We start from the raw sequence: 26,567 nt of genomic DNA, 5'->3' as shown, positions 1-26,567 counted from the left end.
ATAAACCAAGTTGAAAATAAAGATGGCAGGAAAGCCCTCACCTACCTCAGGAAAGAGACCCCAGGCCATCCTGAAGTCAAAGAGTTAACTAAGGACAATGCAGCTGCTTATTGGTGAGTTAAGAGAACAGAGAGTTAAAATAATTACCAGCCTCCACACCAACTTGACTAACAGCCTGCGGACAGTCACTGTCAATGCTACCAAAGCTAGAGTCAGAGATGGACAGAGCAGCACTTCCACCACCCACTCCTGGGTGAGCAGCACAGGATACACAATCGTCTCTGGTTGGGACAGAGGGACACACGTCGAGCATGTGGCCCCTCCATTGTCAGGGTGCAGCAGAGCTCAGAGAACTAATACATCTCACGGCAGCGGCAGCCTTTGTCTAGTTCCCATCATAGTCTTATAAAACCTCTAGACAACGACCTTCACTGGCTTTTCCTCTCTTAGAGCCCCTCCCATCCTGGGTGTCTCCTTTTCTCGATTCCTTTTTCCCCTGTAATTCTTAATAAAGCATAGCCCACAACTGTTCATATCTTTTTTTGTTGTTGGTATTATTTTTTTTTTATGACAAGGTTTCTCTCTGTAGCCTAAGCTGTCCTGAAATTCACTCTGTAGACCTAGCTAGCCTCAAACTCAAGAGGTCCTCCTGCCTCTGCCTCCCGAGTTAAAAGATTAAAAACATGTACCGCCACCACCGGGCTACTGTCCTTATCTTTAATCGTCATTGGCACAAGACAGTAAACTCTAGTCACTGTTCCAGGTCAATCCTAGATGACCATGTCTGGTACCCTTGGGTCATATATAACTGGGTTGTGAATAGTCTTGTCATAATCAAGATTCCTACATCATATGGGGTTAGATGGAAAATAAAATATGAAGCTGTACTTTGCACAACCAGTAGTAAGGAAACTCACTGGAGATCAGCCTGAGTCACCAGGGGACATCCTCAGAGGGGAACTTAATCTGATTTATGAATTGTCATAATTATTGTTAATTGTCAACTTGACAGAATCCAGAATAATTTAGGAAATGAGCCTCTGGTCATGTCTGTGCAGAATTATCTTGCATACGTTATCTGATGTGAGAAGACCTATCTCAATTGGAGGTGGGACTATTCCCTAGGCAAGGGACTCTAGACTATAGTATAAAGTTTAGAAAGTGAGGCACTTGTTACTCTCTGCTTTCCAATTGCGATGCAACCTGCTGCTTGAAGCTCCTGTCATTTTAACTTCTTCCTGTGGTCAAGTGGATCCTGGAATTGAGCTAGAAAAACAAGCAAGCCTTTTTCAGTAAGTATTAATATTATTATTATGTGTTTGTGTGTGCATGTGGAGGTCTGAGGTTGGGGAACTCTCTTCTCTCCTTCTACTGTGCATCCCACATATAAAGAGATTATTAGGCTCACATAGCAAACACTTAGCTTTCTCATTGGTTCTTAATGTTGCTTTTGTCAGAGTATTTTCTCACTGCAACAGGAGAGAAAACAAAGGCATGGAAGAGCTTCCCAAGCAGCTTCCCAAAGGCCTCACAGCTTGAGGAGCCAGCCACACACAGGATGGATAGCAGCTCAGTGTCCCTGGTACCCAGGGTGCATCAGAGAAAAGGACAAGCTGGGTGTGGCCTTGAGCCCAAGAGTTGAAGCCACTGAAGAATTGTATAAAGTCCAAACGGGAGGCAGGGAGGAACGGGTACAGGGGAGGGTGGATGACTGACATGAGATATGGAAGACTGGAGATCCCCAGACTACTCCAAGGGAAACTGAAGAAGACAGAAGCCACCTTGGGGAAGGAGAGAGTGGCCCTGGTTCTAGATAGGCGAAGGAGGGAAAATACAGTGTCTGGGGACAAAACCGATGACACAGTACCAGGGAGGGGTGGTCTATGGTGAGATTTTATCTTAAATATGAGGTGACTGGTATGGCCATGGATGGCAGACAATAAACAGAAGGGAGGAACTGAATCCGGTTTAACCAGCCGTGTTCTTGTGCAGTGTGTAAAAAATGAGAAAAGGTGCCACCAGAACCTGGCATTTGAGAATGTAATCCCCCCGCCCCGGGGGTGGGGGTGGGGCACGGGCACAAACCAAGTCTTCAGAGCACAGATTATTGTTAAGGTAAAAGACATTAGTTCGCCAAGATGTAAATGTGTAAAGAATAGAAAAGAGAGAGGCTTGGAGCCAGGATCCTAGCACTTAGGAGGATGGTGTGTTCAAGGCAAGTTGGAGGGCAGCCTGGGCCATAGGCCAAGACCCTGCCTGTCTCGGAAAAAATCAACTGAGGGCTGGTCTCAGGTAACCTTACGGCATTTGTCCCATTTTGGAAGACATACTCCTGCCTCCCTCTCCTCTGCCTAATCGGTGATTAGCCTTTTCTCTACAGTATTTAGAATTTTAAGGAGGGATAACTGAACTTGTCCTTCCTTAAAATTAGAAGCTATGGGGGAAGTGCTCTGTTTGAGAATTCCATCCTCAATGACCCTCAGACACTGCGCTGCTAGGATTGCAGCCGATTATAAGGTTCCCAGAAGGACCCAGGAGGCAAATCCAGGCTTGGTAGGGTGCAAGGCCAAGCGGGCAATCACGTGTTCAAACAATTCCCTGGGCTGGACTCCAGGCCATGCCCAGAAAAGGCTGGGACTGCTGAGCCCAAGTGAGGCTGTGCTACTAGAGTCGTTCTAAACTATGGTGCCTCGGTAAACCCGAGAGCTTTGAAAAACCAAGCAAGCAAACAAACCTCACTAGAAGCCGGGAGGTGCTGGCTGGTGTATGCTTTTAATCCTAGTAGACGGATCTCTGAGTTCGAGACCAGCCTGGTCTACAGAGTGAGTTCCAGGACAGTCAGGGCTACACAGAGACCCAGTCTTGAAAAACAAAACAAAAAACAAACAAAACAAACTCATTACGGTGCTAAAACAAAGCAATGACTATGTCGAGGGCACGGACAAGGGCGTTTTTACGACTCCACAGAGTCATGACGCAAAGCTACGGGAAGCGCTCGGGAGACCACGTGGGCGAGGAGGTCGCCACCGCACTCTCCAGGCTCCCACGCTCCGGCGCATGCGCACTGTGCAGGCCGCGGCCGCGGGGAGCGAGCGGCGCGCGTGCCCGGGCAGGCCCTCCGTTTGGCGCGGCTCAGTGACGGGGCGCGGGCGCGCGAGCGCGGAGGAGGCGGGGGCCTGAGCCGGAGCGCGCGCCGCTGCCCAGCCCGGCCGCCCCGGCCCTGCAGATGGTGGCTCTGCGGCCCGCGCCCGCCCGGGGCCCTGCGCTCCTGCTCCTGCTCCTCCTGATCACCGTGCGCGGCCAGGAGCAGGACCAGACCACCGACTGGAGGGCCACCCTCAAGACCATCCGCAACGGCATCCATAAGATAGACACGTACCTCAACGCCGCGCTGGATCTGCTGGGCGGGGAGGACGGGCTCTGCCAGTACAAGTGCAGCGACGGTGAGCCGCCGGGGCGCGGGGAGAGAGGGGGGATGGAGGAGGGAGGGCGGGGGCGGGGGACTGGGAGAATCTGTGCGGGGCAAGTGAATGGGGGGACCGGTATGGAGCGAGGAAATGAAGGGACTGGTGCGGGGCAGGGGGATGGAGCGATAAGTGTGCAGCAGGTAGATGGGGGGGGGGGATAAATGTGGGGCAGGTTGACGGGGATGGGGTGGGGGGACACTTGCGGAGCAGGGGAATGGGGGACAGGTAAGGTGCGAGAAGATGGAGGGACACTTGCGGAGCAGGGGGCGGGGACAGGTACAGGGAAGGGGGATGGAGGGACAAGTGTGGAGCCGGAGTTGGAGGGATAAGTGTGGGGAGCAGGGGGATGGGGGACAGGTAAGGTGCGAGAAGATGGAGGGACACTTGCGGAGCAGGGGGCGGGGACAGGTACAGGGAAGCGGTGGCGGGACAGGGAGCTAGGGGAACAGGTGCCAGGCAGACATTGACTGCGGGTGTGGAAAGAATGAGCAGCGCTTGGAGCGTGCTGTCCTTGGGATTGAGCAAGCTGGGAACAAATGTGAGAGGTCACCTGAGTGCGCGCTCTGCACTCTGCTCTCCTTTGCTTCTGAGTTTTTCCGCCCTCTTTCCCCGCCATTGCACAAAGTTGCCTAAGAACTTATTGATGTACGAAAGCTGGGAGGGAAGTGGGACTGATTTTTAGCGCGTGTGGACACACACGCGCACACAGACACACACACACATCATATAATTGATTCAGTTAAACATATAAAGCCGAACGACAATTTAAAAGCCACCAGTTGATATTAAATGCTGTTTTGTTTGCTTATCTGCAAAGCTAGGTAGTAAAATAAATTGTGACTTTTGTGTCGATTTCTGCTGTACTTGGTTTTTGAGAGAGGTATACTGCATTGAAAGAGTTCCCCTAACTTCTAGGAAACAGTCTGTTAAGACTTGCAGTTTTGTTTTGCTTTGATTTTTGAGACAGGGTCTCAAGTAGTCCACACTGGTATCGAACTTGGGATATAGTTGAGGCTGGCCTTGAACTCCTGTTCCTTGGCCTTCCGGGTGCTTGGATGACAGACACAAGCCACCTTGTCCGCGTTGTAGCTTTCATTGGGTATCACTGTATTAGAGTTTTTGTGCTCACTCCTTTTACTGTTTTTAAACATTCTATTTGAATCTGAGAACTTGCTTCCTGGCAGTGTGGATGATAATAAAATCAACACTTAAGGCCGCAATTTGAGTGTTTGTGGGTTTTTTGTTGATTTTGTTTTGTTTTGTTTTAGAGCATTTGATTTGTGTGTTTGAGGGGGTGGGTGGGATGAGGCTTCTGTTTGGCAATTCAAAATGTTAGGATAGAACTTGTGAAAACCAAGTTTCTTATGAGACTAGCCAAGTCTACCGGCTGAAAATAATAGGGAAATCCTTGACTTTAGTGAGAAACCCTGATTGCCTAGTTAGCAAACTTGATAAAAAAAAAAATCTTTCCTGTAAAACTGATGCCACCTGCAGCTTATGAGCGTCCAGCTAGCCTCCGCCTTTATGATAATATAAAGACCATTCCATTGAATAGATTCTAGAGATCCCACTTTGCCTCCAAAGCTTATGCCTAAGAGCTTCCACCAGTACGCACCAAGAAGAATATTTTCTTCCTGTACAGTATTTTGTTTTTGTAAACTGTATTAGCGGGGTGTCGTGGGTAACAAGGAGTAAATAATAACTTTGCTAAGGCACAAGTTCTAGCTTAATTCCTTACGGTTATGCAGACTTTAGTCTTGAGCACGTGTCAGCTGTTGGCAAGGGGAGGATTCAGCAGTGGCCAATGAGATCGCCCTATCGGAGCTTGTGTTCTGGTGCGGAGAAGCAGCCAGTGAGTCTGGAGAGCTGTGTACTCGCTGTCCACAGGTCTGCTGTGACCAGTGCCTCGAGAACGAGAAATGAAAGATGACTGCAGTGGTCCTGGGAAGGACTGGGAGCCATTTGCCTTTCATATAGGCTGTTCCGGGACAGAAGAAGAAGAAAGTCTCAGGATTGGAAAGTAGGAGAACTCTGTGATGATCAGGGAAAGAATGTTTCAGGAAGGGACAGTGAGGACACAGTCCAGAGGGCACCGGCTCACAGGAAGCCAGTCAGTGTGACTGAGGATTTCTGCCTGTGGCAGCGGGAAGATGCAGCTGTTATTTACAGAGACAAGGATGACTTGAAAGGTGCAGTCTTTAGAAACAGCTTGAGTCCCAGCTGTAGCGTTGTTAACGCTGAGAACATCTCAAACTAATACTGTTCCGATGAAAAGGTTGCTTTAAACTTCCCTTCACTTACTTTTATTGCCACCAGGCTCCTGGGTAAGGCAAGAACTCCTGGATCTCCCTGATACCGCTGGTCAGTGAGCTCCTGGGATCTGCCTGTCTCTGTGGTCTCCCAACACTGGGGTTATACGCACACACTCGTCTGCCTTAAACTCGGCTTAACGTGGCATAATAATCACCATTACCTGCCTGGATCAGCTTCCCAGCCCTTCACTTTGTTCCTCCCTGACATCAAAGGAAATTATGTGAGAAACGTTTTCTATTTCTGTTAAAAAATAGAAGCAGCTTCTAAAGTGTTTACAGAATTTTGAATAAGTTGTTCTTTCCTCTAGTGACATATGTGTTAGCAGGAGCATATGCTGTATTGAGAATTAAGCGGTAGTGGAGGTAGGGAAGCCAAAATGGAGCCAGGCTGCTGTGTGCAAGAGCCCAGACAAGGGCCAGAGAGATGGCTTAGTGGTTAAAAGCACTGTCTGCTCTTCCAGAAGTCCTGAGTTCAATTCCCAGCACCACATGGTAGCTCACAACCATCTATAATGGAAACTGTAATCCTATCTGTAATGGGATGCCCTCTTCTGGTGGGTCTGAAGACAGCTACAGTGTACTCATATAAAAAAAATAAATAAATCTTAAGAGTCCAGACAAAAGGCACTGGTTTTGTCTTGAGTTAGCAGGAGTTGGGGTGATGAGAGAGGGTTTGTATTTGAGGTGTAACATGAATGAAGAACCTAAAGAATTGTCATTATTTGTGACTAAGGCAGAAAAGGTAGAGGAGGTGATTGGAGAGGATACTGAAGTCATGTCCTGTCATACCTGAGAAGTGTAATTTCTAAGTGTGCAAAGGGAGAGGCTGGCCAAGAGCAGGTAGCACACCCCTGTTAGGAGGGTGGAGGTAGGATGTGGGCACCGATGTTAGGTGGGTGGGTTTGATTGACTATCTTTCAATGAAGAGGAAAGGGAAAGAAGCCATCAGCTTCTAGAAATCCTAAGAATGAAGATGTTGGGACATCTGAGGAAAACAGGAAATGAATGACCCAGAGCAGTGGTTCTCAACCTGTGGATCTCGACCCCCCACAGGGGGTCACATATCAGATATCCCACATATCAGATATTTACATTATGGTTTACAACAGTAGCAAAATTAGTTATGAAGTAACAACAAAAATAATTTTATGGTTGAGGTCACCACAATATGAGGAACTGTCTTAAAGTGTCACATTAGGAAGGCTGAGAACCGCTGGCTTTAGGAAAACAGTTATTCTCAGAGCCATGGAGATGAACGGGTTAAGTCTCAAGTGTTGAGTTAGTGATACCAGTTGGGATCACCACTAGTTTATGCCCCACATACACAGTGGTAAGATCTTTGTGTGACACCGTCACCACCCTCTGAGATTCTCACCTGCTGGGTTTTCTTCCAGGTGAAATGACTGAATCTGTTTCAAAGTGTTTATATCAAATTCAGAAAAACTAAGGTCGCGAGGGAGGGGGAAGAGAATACTAATCTGTGTCTCACTTCCTGCAAATACTTAGGTTTTGATTGCATAGAGGGAGGAGAAAACACTAAGAAGGCAGCCACTTTCGTCAGTATTGACGTTAGTATTGATATTGAGGTTTGACGCCTAATTGTGTTTCTTCCAAATGAGCTTCTGTTTGCTTTGTAAAAGTCAACTAATAGTGGAAATGTTAAAAGTTTTAATGTTTAGCGTCTCTTAATACCACGTACAACAGTATTTTAAATAACGTTAGTACATAATTTGGCGCCCGAATCAGCTAAGTATTTATTTTTTATGTGTGTGAGAGTTTTGCCTGCACATACGGATGTTCGATACATTCATCATGGAGGCAGGGAGCAGAAGGGGGCATCAGCCTTGGAGCTGGGGTCACAGACTGTTGTGAACCTCTCTATGGGGACTGGGAACCCAATCTGGGCCCTCTGCAAGAGAAGCAAAATATTAACATTATTTAAAATATTGTTATAAGTGATGTTAAGAGACGCTGAACATTAAAACTTTAATATTTTTTTAGTAAGCAGCTTTATATATGATTTGTTCTAAATAATTATGTTTTAAATTTAACCTTATTTGTTGAGTGTGTGTCCACGTATTTAATTTTCTTTGAGTTGGGGGCAGAGAGAGGGAGAGGGAGGAAGTACGCATGCTCATGCCGTGACATGAACGTGTGATTGGTCAGATCACAGCTTTTGGGAAGTCATTCTCTTCTTTCACTGTGGGATCTGGGGCTCAAACTCAGGTTTTCAGGTGTGTAGGGCAAGAGCTTTTGCCTGCTGAGCCAGCCTTGAAGTAATATTTCAGTATAAAGGTGAATTTAGAACTTTAAACCCCTGAACTGTTTCAGCAAAGTAGTTACTTCTGTTTGTGGTGGTTTTATTTGCTCATTCTATAGAAAGAGAACATCTTAATTTTGGCAGAGTATTTCTCATATCTCGTAATTTCTTGGGCGCTCATTGTGTGCTAGGCATCATCTAGGGAGGGAAGACAAACTCCTAGAGTTACGCTCATTTGCTCATAAACATTAGAAAAACAACCAACCTTGGTGTCAGATACAGAAGATGCTCCTTCTAGGTGAGGTGACCTTGGAGGCTGTTTGAGAGAGGAGACATCAGTTGGTTGTTCTAAAGAAACCCCCAACTGACAAAACATACAAGCGCATGTCCCTGTCAGTGCAGATGTTAGAGAGTCAGTTCCCAGCATGTATTTTAGCATTCTTTTCAATGTTTCATAAAAAGTAGGTATGGATGGGTATTTTTCCCATTCATTAATTTATTTGTTTCACATTCCAGTCACAGTCCCTCCTCCCAGTATCCTCATCACACGGTCCTTCCCCCATCCCTCTCTCCGCTTCATCTTTAAGAAGGGTAAGATTACCCCTGGGTGCCAACCCAGCCTGATACCTCAACTCACTGCAGATCTAGGCACATCCTCTCCCACTGAGGCCAGACTAGACAGCCCAGTTCCGGATGGATCTTACTCAGTGTTGCTACCCTTCCTCTGCAGGAAGCACTTGCATGTCTGACACGGCTGCTCTACACCTTCACTCTCTCCTTTTACCCGTGGAGTCTCTCCACTGTCTCTGTCCCCAGTCCTCTGCTTCTCCATGGTGAGCATAGTTACTTGGTATCTTTTTCTAACTTCATTTGCATCTGGTCATTCTCTTGCTTGACAGTATCTCCGTATGAAGAAAGTGTCTGTGCGTGTTGGTGGATGCTAGCATCCCTATGTTTTGTCACTGCAGTCATCAAGGGTCCGGGAGCGTTTATACAGCTTGGAAATGAAGACAATTTAGATCAGGTATAAAGGGAAGGAAAGATGGAAGAATTGTTGTATGAACAGGAAAGGAAATACATTCCTAGTTTTAAAAGAAAAAAAAACCAGACAGATAAGCAGGTATCAGAAGTGCACACACCTCCTTGCTTTGTATCTGCTGTCTGAGAGTGATAACGTCTGGACGTGAGTGGCGACAGAAATCTGCAGACTTATAGGTGGAAAGGGGAATGTACCTGTTATCCGAGCAAGCAGAAACATAGGGCAAGCTGTCATTTTAAAATAATAAGCCTGACTTCCATCAGCTTCCTGATGGATTTTTAGGTGATGTGCTTCTGAATTGAAAACAGTTGTTAACCTGAAAAACAATATATAGTATATATCCTCTTTCAGAATTTGAACACACTATAGTGTATTTGTAGTGCTTTTTAAAAAGAGTATTAATAGTCTGGCTCCTTGATTTATGTATATCTCTAGCGCCATGGTTCTTGACCTTCGCAATGCTATGATCCTTTAATACAGTTCATGTTGCGATGACCCCAACCATGTTTTTGTAATTTTGCCACTGTTATGACTCATAAATATCTGATATGAAGAATATCTGATGTGTGACCCCTGTGACAAAGCCAGTCAACCCCAAAGGAGTGGAGCCTCACAGGGTGAGAACCACTGCATCAGAGGTTTGTAAGCATTTGAAACCACTCACTGTTAAAACCTGCTCAAGAGAAAGCTTTATACAAATGCGTAAGGAACTGGAGTGTGTTTCCCAGGAACGCTTTGCCAGTTCAGTCTTTCTTCCTGCTATGGCTTGAGTATGGCTTGTTCCTCCACTGAAAGATGCAGTACTAAGAGGTGCAGAGGACTCTGCCCTCATGAATTGATCATGTCTGATCTGTGTCTACTTAATGGATCAATAGGGTTATCTTGTGACTGAGTATGCAGTAAAGCCTGTTTGGCTGCTTTCTCTCACTCTGGTCTCTACTCACGTGATGCTTTGATCTTTGAGAGGATGAAGCCAGCGAGAAAGCCATAGTTAGATGCAACTCCTGGACTTTGGATTTGAAGTATGAGCCAAAATAAACCTCCTTTAAAAAAAATTACCTTGGCCTTTGTGATACTAGCAACAGGAAATAGCCTGGGCTGGAGGTGTAGCTTAGTGCTAGAGTTCTGGCCTCACATTTGCAAGGCCCCGAGTTCAATTCAGTCAGTCCCCACCACCATAAATAAATAAATAAATAAATAAATAAATAAATAAATAAATAAGGTATCTGCCTTCTTGCACAGGGCTTTAAACCATAGATAAAAATGTGTGGTCTCTCATGATAGTCCCGTGGGAGCAGAGTCACAACTGGCTGAGTGGTCCCTCAGAGGGCTGGATTAACATCATAACTGTTGCTAGAGAGGACTCATCTCAGTAAGATGATGCTTGCCTCAGTTCAGATTAATATCTATGGCTCAAGTTTACAACTCCAGGTCATACTGGGCAGATGGCTGTAGATGTAAAGCTTATCAAACAATGGCAGATAGTGAAGTAAATCCAACGAAATAGAGTTCAACAATCCTGTAACAGGTCTAAAAACTTAATAACAGGAATGCTGAAATTCTACAAGTAGGTATTTATTTATTTATATTTTGAGTTTTTTTTTTTTTGAGACAGGGTCTTTGTATGTAGCCCTGATGTCCTGGAATGTACTATGTAGATGAGGCAGGCTGGCCTTGAGCTCAGATCTGTCTGCCTCTGGCTCCTGAGTGCTGAGATTAAAGGCCTGCACCACCACGCCCAGCTAGGAGTAGATATTTTAAAAGCTCAGTTTTAGGAAGTACTTTTTTTTTTATTGCTGCCATTTGATAGTTTAGCCCTGAGATACAGCTTCCATGAGCTGTGTTAAAATGAATATTCTGTTACCTCAATCATCATATGTAATGATTAAGTTTTACAGTTTATTTATTTCATGTATGTATGATGTAGGTGTATGGGTATATGCATCCCACAGTGTGCATGTGGAAGTCAAGAGGACAACTAGTGGGAACCGATTCTCTTTATCATGTGGGTTGGGGGTGGGGTTGAACTCAGGTAGTTAAGCTTGGTAACAGATACTTTACCAGCTAAGCCATCGTGAGGGCCCCTGACTGCCACATTTTAAAGCAATGTAACAAGCTAGAAGCAGTCAGTGTTTGTAGGCCAGTAAATGAAGGCCCAGGAAACTCAAAAGACTGAAGAGTAAACAGCGATAGTGCTTACATGTAACAAATGTGACAGATGTCATAGGGATTAGCCTTCATCTGCCCAGTGCCCATTGATCTGACCATCTGTCAGCGGCATTCATTGGAAACTTAACTACATGTAGAAGCTATGCTAGGCACGAGGCATGTACAACAGAGAGAGGCCTATCTCATTTTACATTTCAGTATGGAGAACCAAATAGTAAAGGAAGTAGGCAGATTAATGGCATGGTGTGTTAGAAACCATACCAGTCAGAAGTATCACCAGGAAAAGCCTTGCTGGAATATGAATGTTTTCCTGCGTGGGTCACTCTCACAGAATGCCATGATCTAGGTGCGCTATGAATAGACTTTATTAGCTGCATTCATGAAAGAGTTGGCTGCAGGGAGTGGAGGCCGAATCTATGGTTCTATCATGCCCATACTAATACTAAAAGTATTAGATTGCCATTGCATAGCCTTGTCTATCTTAGATTAGGCTTTAGTTAAACACCTTCCAGTTGATGAGTATTGAGCTTTTTGTGGGATGGAACATTATCGAATAAAAGCATACAGTGCATGCCTAGCAGGTTTCATCCATGAAACTCAAGCATTAGATGTGCAGGAAGACAGTGTAGATCTTTGATTTGTGTGATGCAGTATCGTGCGCACCTTTGAAGTCTCCTGTGGTCCAGCATAAGCTTTGGCATGCTTTGACAGTGTGTACTTATAAATAGTAATGACCTTCATGAATGCTTCACATCTGTGGATGTCCTGCACATTTGCATAGGTTCTGTGTTCTTCACGAACTAAAAATATTCCCATGATCAAGCATTCTAGAACTCATCGGAATAAATACATCATTCTTCATGTTTGGTCAAAGTGAGTACTAGACATCTTCACGGCTAGTCAAGCACGTTGTATGCCTTTACAAATATGTATTTTACTTCTTTCATATTTTAAACTAAATATGACATCATTTGTATTTTATATAGGATCAAAGCCTGTTCCACGCTATGGATATAAACCATCACCACCAAATGGGTGTGGCTCTCCATTGTTTGGTGTTCATGTAAGTAGTTTTTTTTTTTTTCCCTTTGATAAGCTTTGTGACTGTTAGTCTAATATTTTTAGTAATCCGAGACATAAGTGTTTCCTCAGGCTCTAATAACATTGTTTATGGAACGATTGCATGTATTATTGTTTTCTGATAAAACACATTTAACAGCTAAACAATATCAAATGTATTTAAAATAATGATTTAATTTTTATTTTGTATAAGTATCACATAAATGATAGTTTCTAATTATCACAAACATAACATGAAATTGTAAAGTGCAAAGTAATATTGGTTAGGGAGGGGAAAGCGGATGAGGCTTGTTTTCTGTATAGAACAAGGCCAAGTGAGGCACAGCATAGTGAGTGCAGCAGTTGTTCTTGGGGAGACTCCACAAGCCAGGAGTCACCAGTGGATAGTGGAGGGAGGTTCATAACAACAGTTCCTGCCCACCAGGGCTGTGTCAGTCAATTAAAATAACTAGAGCTAAGTTACAGATTCAAAGTAATGCTATCTCTTGAAAATGAAAAAATACCTACAGTTAAAAAACAAACAAACCACCATTTGAATTATAGGCGTTTAAGAGTTTCCTGCAACATTTCACAGAAAGTACATTTATTTGGAGGAAGGGTCACAAAATACTTTGAAAATCCGAAGATCATAAAAGCCCTCGAGATTTCTTTGAATGTTCTTAGACTTGTTATTTGTAAAGCTATGCTTTGGGGGCTAAAGGGATGGCTCAGTGGTAAGGTGCTTTTGTGCAGGCATGAGCCCTTGAGTGAGTCCCCGACGTCCACATACATGCCAGGCATGGCTGCATGTGTCTAGTGTGGGGGGATGGAGACAGGCAGAGCCTCAGAGCTCTCTCTGGATAATCGGTGTAGTCAAAACAGTGGTCTTCAGTAGCTCAGTGAGAAACTGTCTCAGGGTAGTGAGGCAGGCAGCAATAGAAGAAGACACCCTCCTCTGGCTACCCTCCTGTGCCCCGCCAACTCCCCCAAATGAATAAATAAATAAAGCAAAAAAGAAAGTCAGTCAGTTGAGCATTGTGTTTCAGATAGTTAAAAGTTGTGAAAATTACTGACAGTTAGCTAACTACAGACTAGAGGAGTGGGTGTGGCTGACACAGTTACATGGCTGGGAACGGGTAAGGAGAGCGGGGAGATTCCAACACAGGAAACATTTATAGGCAGATGTGGGTTTGGGGATTGTCTATAGCAGTTGTCCTTTACTTCTATGGAGTCCATTTGAACGTGTCACTTTTGCCGGGAGCTTCGCATCTTCCTGACAACAGTCTATCCAATGCATCTCACAGCTGAACATCGGCATCCCTTCCCTGACCAAGTGCTGCAACCAGCACGACAGGTGCTATGAGACGTGTGGGAAAGGCAAGAACGACTGTGACGAGGAGTTCCAATACTGCCTTTCTAAGATCTGCAGAGATGTGCAGAAGACACTCGGACTAGCTCAGAACGTCCAGGGTAAGGGTGGCCTGCTGGCTGGGCTTGGAGAGTTCCTCATAGTGCAGCAAACACATGATCACAAGAGAAGCGTGCCGATGGAGCCTTCTCATATGCGTTGGCTCACATGGTACAGCTGCCCCGTTTGCCTGCAGTGAGGAGCTAGCTGATCATTTTTGTAATCTAAAATTACACACAGCCACAAAAGCAAAGTGTTCTGAAGGAATATCGGAGGCAGAGAAGGGAAGAATTCATCTCTCTTAGATTCGTAGATCTAATCATTCAGAAACTAAATGCTGAAGCCTGAAGCAAGTTGCCATAGTCCACTTGGGATGCTGTAATAAGGTGTAATAAGCTGAGGTTGGTTATACACAACAGAAATCATGCAGGAGGCTAGGGATTACATGATGAAGGCACGAGTGTCAGCATCTGCAAGTTTCTCTGCTTGGTTTGTAGACCACACCTTCGAGTTGTCTCATGAGACATGGGGAAAGGACTAGGCGGCTCTCTGGGATTCCATTTTGTTTGTCTGCACTTCTGCTCTGTTGCAGTACTGGGGATTACACTGAGTGTCTTGAGTGTTAGGCAAGCCCCCCACTGCTGAGCTATGTCTGAAAGTTAATCATTTTTAATGTGACTTATCCCGTTCATGAGGGTACTACCCCGATGACCCAGTCACTTCCCAGAGTCCTTCCTACCCTAATTTCTTTACCTCAGAGGTTAGGTTATCTTCAACAGATAATTCTTAGAGGAACATAGATATTCATATAGACAGACAGGCACAGCACCAGTGAAGTTTCGCGTGTAGTACAGCTCTTAGATTGATGGCTCATGTGCCTGTGACCCCAGATCAGGAGGCTGCATGTGGCTTGGCTTTTCCTGGGGATGTGTAAAGAGCGATGTTTATACTAGATAGAGCACCAATAGCAGACCAAAGAAACAATCACATCAGAGTCCAGCTTCTAAAGCAGTGAGTTCACCGATAGTACCTACGGGAGCTCAAGTAACTGAGAAACAGCTACATCACCTCAAGTTGCACTCTAGCATGGGTGACGAGGACTTGGGAAGGTTGCTTCATTAGAGCCCTGACTTAGTTAGGGTTTCCACTGCTGTGAAGAGACTCCATGACCAAGGAAACTCTTAAAACAGACAACATTTAATAGGGGCCAGCTTACAGGTTCAGAGATTCAGTCCATTGTCATCTTAGCAGGAAGCATGGTAGTGTCCAGGCCAACATGGTGCTAGAGGAGACGAGTTCTTCTACATCTTATTCTGAAGGTAAACAAGAGAAGATTGACTACCAGGCAGCCAGGAGGAGGGTCCCAACGCCCACCTCACAGTGACACACTTCCTCCAAGAAGGCCACACCTCCATATCCTGCCACTCTCTGGGCCAAGCCCCAACCTCCCACCCACCTGTGTACACTTATATCCTTAAGGGCAAGAAGAGCTGGGATGTACGTGGGAAAGGTGGCTGGAGCCTCAGGGAGGGAATACTAACAACTTCTCTCCTGTTACCTGGCTAACACTATATTGTTTTGATTATTTACGGTCATAACTTTAATGCCAAGGCATTCTGTGGGTCACCACAGTGGCCTCTCTCCATGATGACGGTCAGGTCAGGTCCAGAGGACTTCACCCTTTCACATTCTTTCTGTTCTTTCTCCCATGTATGTATGTATGTATGTATGTATGTATGTATGTATTGTGATATATGTATGTATGTGTGTATTGTATGTGTGTATGTATGTATTGTGATGTATCTATGTATGTATGTATTGTGATATCTCCTGAGCCTTGGAGAGGTGAATGTGAGTGTGTTTGCAGGTGTATGTACACACACCTGATTATTTTCTGAGCAATGAATCTCTTTGCCATGACAGTAGAGACTTACCCTCCGTATTTGGCCAGTTATGAGACTCAACAGTAAGCAGTACTCACTGTAAAAATAAGCCTTTCTCCATGACTGAAGCAGACAACAGCAAAAATATGTGGACATAAACAAGAATGAACATTTAATTGGCAATGTAACAAAACAGTAGCAATACTCTCCCAAGTATAGCCTGCAGTTTCCCCAGGGCTTTGCCTGTCTTAAATACCATGCATTAGTTCCCTCGTATGTGACAGGCTTTAAGTCTGATCAGAAAGTAGTGGCCTTTACCCATAACAAGTGTACCATAGTGCACCATGGGCACACCTTGCATGTCATGTTGATGGCATTAACACCAAGGGCCATAGCCAAGCGGAAAAGTCAGTGACAATAGTTCCCCAGCAAGCTATCATCTTCTGGCACTACAAATGTCAGCGAATAGGGAAGAAGCTTCTAGATTGCTGTCAGCCTGATTTCATCATGTCCTATAACCCCAGCAATAGGGACTCACTATCCGGTTATGGCATGTGACAAGAGCAACAGCAATAGAAATGGCTCCATCCAGGGCCAACTTGGTGAACCAGTAAGTTTATAGGTGCATCTCACAGGGACATGGAGGATGGGTGTAAAGCACCAGTTCTATTGAAAGTCCCACCCTAGAGTAGGTGATGACTCCCGAAAGCTAAGTCGCTGGAGTCCCAACTGCCAGTCAACCTTGTCATAAGGTGAGCTGAAATCTCTGTGGAAATATTTCAGTACAAGTATTTATAAGACTTTTCCTTCTATGAAGCAAAGAATATACACTAAAGTCAGAAGATACGTGGCAAAGATAAAGCCAGGAAAGAAAAGTAACATTTTTTATGCATTTTCCTTAAAATATTGTGCTAGATAATGTAGTTTTCTTTTGGTGCTCACAAAAGGTGGGATTCCAGTATCTTTCAGGGAAGGAAAGTGGGGACAGGAACTTGTGTCAAGTTGACTCTCTCACTGTGAAGCCTGTGCTGTGTCTGTTGACTGCTCCAGCTAGTCAGTCTCATGCTGGAGCTCTGACTCTGAAGTCCCAGGAAGTCCAGAAAGGAGCTCTCTGCCTCAGACGAGCCTGAATTCACCACTTAGACCACTAGCATGTGTCTGGTTGTCAGACATCTTTATTATGGTTACATCTTTCAGCTAAAAGGAAACTAACACTGACAACCCGTTTTGTGTTTCATAAAGATTTGTCTACAAAAATTATCTGAACATTCGAAACCAAGTATGCACAACACACACACACACCTGCACCCACACACACACCCGCACATCTCATGGAAAAGAAACTAAAATGAAATCTGCAGGGTACACTGCTGATGTGAGGGCTGGGCTGACTTTGGCCTGCTACATGTTTGTGTGCCTGCTGCCATGTGTGGCCGTGTGCTCAGCAGGTGATAGAGAAGGGGACTGAGCTGGGGATGAGTGATGCCTGACACCTGCCCAGCGGTGACAACATGTCTGTACTCTGCAGCTTGTGAGACAACAGTGGAGCTCCTGTTTGACAGCGTCATCCATTTAGGCTGCAAGCCATACCTGGACAGCCAGCGGGCTGCATGCTGGTGTCGTTATGAGGAGAAAACAGATCTATAAAGAAGCCCCTGACAGCTGGCGAGCAGGCGAGAACGGAGGACAATCCTTGCCAAAGATCTGATGCTTCCATAGCCTAACGCTGCCTTAGTTTTTTGTTTTTGTTTCTTTTGTTTTTTGTGATGGGTCATTTTGAGACCTTACTAGGCTGTCTCTTGATTTTAAAACCTCAAAGTGAAAAGGATGGGGGCCAGGAGGAAGCAGAGGGCAGAGCATGCTTGGGATCGGGCAGGACATCTAAGAGCCTTCCTGGGCCTCACTGTCTCAGTGGCTCCCCCAAACTGGGAAGAAAAGCCTCAAGCCCATGTGACTTGGTTTTTATAGCTGTACTTAACAATAAAAATGAAAGCAACTGTAAAATTCATTGTAAGGACTTTTCAGCATTATTTTATTTTGGGATAGAGGACAATCTTCCCTTAGAACTATTACTTATTTTGAAATTTCAAATATACATTTATACCTGGAGAAACTATTATTTCTCCATTTTAATTATACACAACATATTGTTTCTCTGGAGCTTACTAAGGTAGGTATAAATATGTTACTCACAGTCACAAGGTTTCCAAGTGTGAAGCTCTTGTACAGTTGGAGTCACTGGTTGGTACGTCTCCCGAGAGACATCTGAGATACCCAGGACATCCGAGTATTGTGATGTGTACAACATTTAGAATCCCAGCACTCCTGTTTCACTAAGTGCTTATAGCAAACGTCATCTTTTGCTATGAATTCTAGGAATGACGGGTTTAATGAGCCAAATCCATGCACTATATGCTGCCGAGTTATCCCTGTTCCTCATCTAATGTTCTGGAGTATTGTTAAAAGTCTGACGTTTTCTAATGGAGGCCTTAATAAAAGCTATTCTTGATAATAATATTTTCTTCTTGATTATCTCCTGAGAGTGTTTTCAAGACTATGTGTAATCAAAGAAGATGCGAAAGGTAAAGTAGAAAAACCCATCTTTTGTGGATCTCTCGCTTACAGTGAGAATTATCCGGTGTGAAAACAAATCCCAGAAAGCTGAGGAAGTCTCTTAAAATGTCGATGAATATTGGAAATGTTTTAATGGCCTCAGGATGTTCGGCTATACTGGCCACTGACTGCTGATTTCCCTATCCCAGACACTAAACTAGGTTTATCCTTGCAGTAACACGTAGCTAGAAATACAAGGTAAACCACTGCCTGGAATGTCAGAAAAGAAGACAAAGGTAAGTGGCTCTTTGTAAGTCATTACAGGTGGCACCGGGCAGAAGGAAGCACATTCTGAGGAAAGGGTTTGTGTTTTTGGTCTTTAATATGAATCGCTAGGTCCAACTGAATCTCTTCTTTCAAAGCTGAGATGAAGGCAGCCACCCTAATAACATACATGTCTCCATTAGTCAAGAACAAGGATGTGCCTGGTGGCTAAGTAAAAATGCATGGGACCCTTAACTGATACTTTCTGGAGGGGAATGAAACAGGCAAAACATATCTTCCTAACATACTGCATTACGTTGTGTAAAAGATGCAGAAATATATATATGGTTGGATAGGTGGCTCAGCAGTTAAGAGCACTTACTAATCTTGCAGAAGACCCAGGTTGTTTTCACTACCCACAGGCATCTGTAAACTCCAATTCCAGGTAATCAGCCCTTCTGACTTCTGTAAGCACTAGGCAATGCAAGTGGTACAACACTCTCATACACATAAAATAAATCTGAATGTTTGTCTTAAATAAAAATTTAGAAGTAATAGATTCTAACAGTAAAACTATCAGTGAATGAAAATAATAAAAAGGAGGGACATGCTGGCGCCAAGGTGTGGGGGAGAAGGAGGGTTACTGTAGATGACAGGGAGAGTAGAGCCAGAGGCCGGAACATCTGGGAGAGTCCAGAGTAAGCATAACTCCCAGCCAGGCCAAGTGAGAAGCAGGAGAGGGGAGAGCCAGGAGTCAAGGGTGGTGAAAGGACCAGGCAGCCAAAGTGGCTGGATTATATAGGGAAGGACAGCCCAACCCCTGGGCTGGAGAAGTTTAGGGTATGGGTTGGGGGATGCCAGCCATGCTCTGTAATAGGTATGGACTAGAGGATGCTGGGAGAACCTGGTGGCCAAGTCCACTTTGACATGTTATATAGGCACCTTGGTCATTTGTGCCAAGTGTGAGATGTAACAGTCTGCCTCACTTTCGTGTGCTAGCTACAGTGATACTCTTTTTTTTAAAAAAAAAAAACAAATTTATGTGTTTAATGTCTATGAGTACACTGTTCAACCTTCAGACATGCCAGAAGAGGGCGTCAGATCCCATTACAGATGGTTGTGAGCCACCATGTGGTTGCTGTGAATTGAACTCAGGACCTCTGGAAAAGCAGTCAGTGCTCTTAACCACTGAGCCATCTCTCCAGCCCAGTGGTACTGTTCTTAATGATTTTGCATTACTTCTTTCTTCTTTTCTTTCCTAAAATTTAGTCATCCATTCATTCATTCATTTATGTGTATGGGTGTTTGGTCTCCATGGATGTTCACATCATGTGTATGCCTGGTGTCTGTAGAGGACAGAAGAGGGTGGCAGTATTCCTGGAACTGGAGTATAGCTGATGGTGGGTGGCAATATGGGTGTTGGGAATTGATCCTGGAATCTTCTGGAAGATTATCTGCTGCTCTTAACCACTGAGCCATTTCTCCAGCCTCTAGATTTTTTTTTTTTTATTTCATATCTGTAGCGTCTTTCAAAACCTTGTTGATAACTTTACTTCATTGACTCTCAGGCTTTTCTCCCTGTGCCAGAGTTCTGAGAAAATCCAAAAGAGGAAAAGATTTTATCCCTGGTCACTACCCACTGTTACTGGGCTTGGTGAGACGAAGGTAGAGGGTTTATCGATCACAGAGGAGAGACAGGGAGGGGCTGAGGACAAGACACACCCCCGGGGGGGTGCTCCACCTTGGACAGTTTTCCATCAAATCCCAGCAATTTATCCAGCTGTGAACTGTCCACTGTTTTGATGTATTTATGCCACTGGCACCTTCATGATTCAGTGATACCCCTTAGCTGTACCAGCAGGTGAGGAACAGACTGGATCCAACTGTAGCACACATTTTCTTAAGTGGAAGAGTCAGAATCCTAGAAATTTAGTGTTTATGTGATTTCTATGCGGAAAACAAATTAGAGAGTTGGCAGAGTTAGCACTGGAAATTGAGCAAAGTATGGTTTCCCAGTTATTTAGAATATATTCCCTGTGTTTCATTCCTAGCATAGGTGACAAACAAAGCTCTTGGGATAGTGAATTCCATAAAAGTGAGTAGTAGTCAGGTATGGGGCTAATCCCTCCTGTCCGCCAACTTTTGGTCTCTGTTGGATCTGGTGTGGCTTACTGTGTTTTGCTTTTTTGTCTTCTTCCTTCTAGCTACAGGGGAGGGAGTTTGCTAGGGTTCCAACTAGTGGCTGTCTGGTAGGAATGTCCATCAGACTCACAGAAGTGGACCTCAGCCACTTAGCGTTGACAGTGCTTACTTTAAAAATCTAAAATGATGCGTCTTTCATGTGCAAATAAGTTATTGCAGCTTGAGTAGAAAACACGGCTAATATTTGAGAACTTGGTCGGCAGCTAGAGGTGCTGTTTGGGGTTGTGGGAATCTTTAGAGGGTGGGGCTAGAACTGGAGGAAGTGAGTCACTGACCGGAGGCTGAGCCTTTAGCACTATACCACAGGCCTGCTTCTGCTTTGGATCTGTAATGTCCCCAAAGGCCCAGGTATTCAGGGATTGGTCCCCCACTCCAGGCCACTATCGAAGGTCTTGGACTTGAAGAGGACACCAGGGCTTGCTGTGACGTGAGCCTCCTCTGTCATGTACCCATACCATGCCGTGCTGCTTTGCCTCAGCCCTCAGAGTGCTGCGCCACCCAATTGGACTTAGTTTGGGTTTCATTGCTGTGAAGAGACACCATGACCATGGCAACGCTTCTTGTTTGTTTGTTTTTCAAGACAGGGTTTCTCTAGGTTTCTTGTGCTATTCTGGGCTTGCTTTGTAAACCAGGCTGGCCTTGAACTCACAGAGATCTGCCTGCCTCTGCTGGATTAAAGGTGTGGGCTACCACACCCCACTATCAGGGCAACTGTTATAAAGAAAAACATTTAGTTGGGACTGCCTTGCACCTCCCAATGGTGCATCTCCTTCAAGCATTCAAACCTCATGAGGCCATGCCTCATTCAAACCTCATGAGGCCATGCCTCATTCATGCCTATTCAAACCACCACAGACTGAAGCCTCTAAAGCCAAACTTTATTGTAAACATTTTTCTCCTTCAGGTTGATTTAAGGCATTTCTAAGGCATTTGTTATAGGAATAGGCTGCAAACCAATACAAAATTTATTGAATGTCAAGTTAGATGAAGCGTTACTTCAAAATCCATAATTACACTTAGATGTGTACACTATACCTCCCCCTCTCTGGAGGCTGAGGCAAAATAATGGGTTTGAGGCCAGTCTGGGCTACAAAGGGAGAACCTATCTCAAAATAATTAGAACACCACAAAATGATGAAATCCCTTTAATTACATACAATATAAAAGTAATGGAGACTGGAGAGATGGCTCAGAAGTTAAATATGCATGCTGTTCTTTCAGAGGGTGTGATTAGACAGCTCACAGCCACCTCTAACTCCTGTTTTAGGATCCTATTCTTCAGGATGCTATGGGGCACACATAAACATGTGCACAAATACTCATACAGGTGTGTACATGCGCGTGTGTGTAACAGTACAGCAGGTGTGATTGTGTGTAGCTGCCCGAGCTGTCTCATGTTAAGGGGGCCACTTTGTAACGGCCTGTTCTGCTGCTCCGGTCCACGGGTCAGGGCCTAGCAAGAGAGACAGAGGGGACGGAGACGCGAAGAATGGAGACAAGACAGGGAGTCTGATCAAGTCTCGTTCAAGTCTCTCTCTCTTGCTAGGCCCTGACCTGTGGACCGGAACAGCAGAACGGGCCGTTACAAAGTGGCCCCCCCAATGTGAGACAGCTCGGGCGGCTACAAAGTGGCGCCCAATGTGGGGCAACAAGAACGAGAGGCCCAGTGAGGGACGTTACCAGAAGAAGGGTTGACTGAAAATTCAGAAGTGAAACAGAGGTGATTGCAGCAAGAAACTGCCAGGTGGAGACCAGTAGGTCATAGTAATGATAATGGGGCAAGAAATAAGTCAGCATGAACTCAACTCTCTGTTTTTGTTTTGTTGTTTGCTGTTTACGTGTGTCAATTGTCTGCTTTTGTTTCGCTGTTTAAATGCTGTCTTTCATGTTCAAAAGAAAAAGAAAAGCATAGAATCCAAAATACGACCAAAGGTTGAAGTAATCGATTTGTCAGAGCCAGATTGTGCTGACCTAGAGGAAGAGGCAGCCAAATATTACGACCCTGAATGGCCCTCTTCCTGAAGACCCCCTCCCTATGATCCTCTACCTCCAGATGCTCCCTCTCTGAGGATGGTGGTTGTAGATCACCTAAAGGAGTTACAGGATAAAATTTCTCTTCTTAAACAACAAATTTCTCTTCTTAAAAAACAAATAGAGCTAGAAAAAGAGTATCAGGACTTAATTAATCAGCTACCAAAATTAAAGACAGGGAAGAGGTCTCGAGAGGGCAAGGGAAATCCCCCAGGTCCTCGAGTTCCTCAACCTGGTGTCCAAAGGCAGCCCCTGTCCTCTGGTTTTAGTTCAGCCACAGATCAGCCAGAGGAGGGAGAGGTTAAGGTTTTCCCTGTATCAGAGACTAGAGACCCTCAAGGGGTTGCGTGGAGACATCACACAGGGTTTAATTTTCAAATTATTAAAGAATTAAAAAATTTGGTGGCACAATACGGTGCCACTGCTCCCTTTACTCTTGCAATCTTAGAATCTATTGCAGAGGAGTGGCTGACTCCTGGTGATTCGAATACTCTAGTGAGAGCAGTTCTTAGAGGTGGTGACTATCTTATTTGGAAATCAAAGTATCATGAGAATTGTAAAGAGACAGCTAGGAGAAATATTCAGGCAGGTAATGGTTGGTCCTTTGAAGCCTTAGTAGGAGAAGGGCAATTTGCTTCTAGTGATAACCAGATGTAATATGACCCAGGCTTATTCGCTCAAATTCAAAATGCAGCCATGAAGGCTTGGCGCAAACTCCCGGTAAAGGGAGACCCTGGTGCATCTTTGACCTCAGTCAGACAAGGGCCTGACGAATGATTTTCTGATTTTGTTCATCGATTAATGACAACAGCAGGAAGGATTTTTGGTAATGCAGAGGCAGGTGTAGATTATGTGAAACAGCTTACATATGAAAATGCCAATCCTGCCTGCCAAGCAGCCATTAGACCCTATAGGAAAAAGACAGCCCTTACTAGGTATATCAGACTCTGTTCTGACATAGGGCCCTCTTACCAACAGGGCTTAGCTATGACAGCTGCCATGCAAGGACAATCAGTAAGAGATTTTTTGGCAAGCAGAGAAAAAAAGGCCTGTTTTAAATGTGGCAAGCCTAGACACTTTGGAAAAGATTGCAAGGCAGAAAATGAGTTAACCCAGAGACAGCCTAGAAAACAGCCTGGCCTATGCCCATGTTGCAAACGTGGAAGGCATTGGGCTAGTGAATATAGGTCCAAGACAGATGGACAAGGAAACACCCTTTCCCATAATCAGGGAAACGGGAACAGGGGCCAGCCCCAGGCCCCGAACCAACACAAACCAAAACAGGCTTATGGGACATTCAGTTTCATACCAGCAAACAACAACCCCTTTCTGAACTTAGTCGAACAACACCAGGAAGCATAAGACTGGACCTTAGTTCTGCCACCCACACAGTATTAACCCCAGAAATGGGACCTCAGGCCTTACCCACTGGAGTGTTTGGACCACTCTATCCAAATGTGTTTGGCCTGGTAGGTGGGAAGAAGCAGTGCTACTATGCAGGGACTACAAATTTTTCCTGGAGTTATAGACAGTGATTATCAAGGTGAGATTAAGGTAATGGCCAAGGCAATACAGAATATAGTCACCATTCCTACAGGAAGGAGGATAGCTCAACTATTGTTACTTCCATTGATCCCTACTAATCACAAATATAAGAGTCCTAAGAGAGGGGATCAAGGCTTTGGTTCCTCTGATGCATACTGGGTACAGCCTATAGTTAAAAACCTATGATGACAATATTGCTCAATGGGAAGGCATTCCAAGGTTTAGTTGATACAGGAGCTGATGTGACGATTATCAAACAAAGTGATTGGCCTGCCACCTGGCCTCTTACCCCAACCTTAACCAATTTAAAGGGTATTAGCCAAAGCCAAAATCCACAACAAAGCCCTAAGGTGCTGACATGGAAGGATAAAGAAGGAAATACAGGGAATATACAACCCTATGTCCTCCCAGGTCTTCCCATTAATCTCTGGGGCAGAGATCTATTATCCCAGTTGGGATTGATTATGTGCAGCCTTAATGAAGTAATCACGGCTCAAATGATAAACTCTGGATTTTCTCCAGGGAAAAGATTAGGAAAAAGTGAAGATGGGATTACTCATCCTATTGAGGTCCATGGTAACTCTGAAAGAAGAGGCTTGAAGAGACTTGATCAGACTCCCTGTCTTGTCTCCATTCTTAGCATCTCCGTCCCCACTCTCTCTCTTGCTAGGCCCTAACCCTCGGACCGGAACAACAGAACGGACCGTTACAAAGTGGCTCCCCGAACGTGAGACAGCTCGGGCGGCTACAATTGTGGCTATATTTAATCCTAGTCCTTGGAAGGGGAGGCAGGATAATCACAAGTTCAAGACCAGTGTGAGTTATATACAAAGATCATGTTTCAAAAGGGGAACATAGTGTCTTGAGATAAGAAGGTACGTAGCCAGAAAACCAGTCCCTTTTATCTGCTCCTTTCAAATAAGTGGAAGGCCAGCCAGTCTGGGATCCTGAGATATATGTGCGTTTGTCAGGACTCAGATAAATGATGAAAGTCACTTCCAAAGCATCGGCAGTCTTGGGAGTCACACAAGCCATTCAAACCGGGAAGTTTGGTCCTGAGTGCAAATGTTGAAACTCTGAAGCTCACTCTGTGCTAGGTCTAGGCAGCCAGGCTGGGAATGATGAGACCTAAATAAGTAAAAAATAAAAATAGGCCACACTGTTTCACTGAACAAGAGAAGGGAGTACAACTCACACCTATTTTCCCTGAGCTTCCCCCTGAAAGGAATGGTTCTGAGTGGTTCTGGGCACAGGTTTAACTCGTCACAACCACCACTGGAGGAAGAGTTTGATATGCTGTGTGGTTGTGACAGAAAATTATTATTAAGACAAGTGAATAATACTAAGCCCAACTGTCTTTACTTGCCATCAAAAGGGGCCCAGTGAATTTCAGGTCAAGGAAAAAGGTTTATTCATTAAACAAGACGCAGTAGACTGTCGTCCTGAAAGACTTTTGCTATTTTATTTTAATGGAAATAGTGACTTTAAGACTAGTGAATGACAGAGGCTGTGCAAAGATACCTGTGGATGCCCTGAGCCTGCTACAGCAGGCATGAGACAACACATGTGTGAGCCTGCCATGTTAAAGAACACACACAGACACACACACTTCCTACATATATACACATAATTACGTAGTATAATAAAAGAACCCTCAGCCAACTGGTAGCACCTTAACAATTTTTATCATCTGTAGTTGCTTACTTTTTAAATGACAAGGTGCCACACAGTAGGCACAATCTGACAAAGGAAAAACCATGGCCTATATCACCCTCATGGTTCTTAGAATTTCTGCACACACTGGCAAATTACCTCTACTTTTATAAGCCAGACTCAAACATCAAGGAATTGGTAGAGTGCTGGGCTAGCGTGCAAGAATCCTGGGTGTGGTGGCACAAAACAGTTATCAAGCACAGAGTGTGGAGGCAGGGGCTTCAAGGTCATGTCCTCAGCTACAGGAGACTCAGGGAAGGAAGGAAGGAGGAGAGAGGAGGGTGAGAAGAAAGCGAGAAGAAAGCCCAGGAGTTAGTTGCCTCCGTTTTGTTTGGCCCAAAACTCCTGTCTAGACAAAAAAACATGAGAAACAAGCCCTCTAACTGACAGTAAGAGTAAGCTCTCTACACTAAACTGAGCACTAGATGAAGTGTCTAAGAGCGAATGGCTGGCGGGGACCCCAACCCTTGAGTTCACCACCCTGCACCCTGGACGTGAAGTTGCCTCACTTGCTCCCCCGGGCAGTGCCCTCTCCCCAACACTCACACATACACACACTTATACACACAGCCGGGCTCTGTGCTGGAGGAAGACGCAGTAGCGTCCTGGCGTTGCCTGGGTGACGAAGGGCCCAGTAGCTGGGGGAGGCAGAGGCGGATCCT

General features: G+C 44.9%; 1 protein-coding gene across 1 annotated transcript; it reads left to right on the top strand.

Annotated features, from left to right (window-relative positions):
* Positions 1–3,212: 3,212 nt before the first annotated feature.
* LOC114616506 (group XIIA secretory phospholipase A2) lies at positions 3,213–18,112 on the top strand. Its single transcript, XM_028761949.1, has 4 exons — positions 3,213–3,443; positions 12,234–12,310; positions 13,611–13,776; positions 17,126–18,112. The coding sequence occupies exons 1-4, from the start codon at positions 3,227–3,229 to the stop codon at positions 17,242–17,244; spliced, it is 579 nt and encodes a 192-aa protein (XP_028617782.1). The 5' UTR covers positions 3,213–3,226; the 3' UTR covers positions 17,245–18,112.
* The last annotated feature ends 8,455 nt before the right edge of the window (positions 18,113–26,567 follow it).

This window comes from Grammomys surdaster, unplaced genomic scaffold (assembly GCF_004785775.1).
Source record: "Grammomys surdaster isolate TR1022 unplaced genomic scaffold, NIH_TR_1.0 332335, whole genome shotgun sequence".
Lineage (NCBI taxonomy): Eukaryota > Metazoa > Chordata > Mammalia > Rodentia > Muridae > Grammomys > Grammomys surdaster.
The sequence above is the reverse complement of the archived record's forward strand: the minus strand, read 5'-3'. Positions and strand labels throughout refer to the sequence as shown.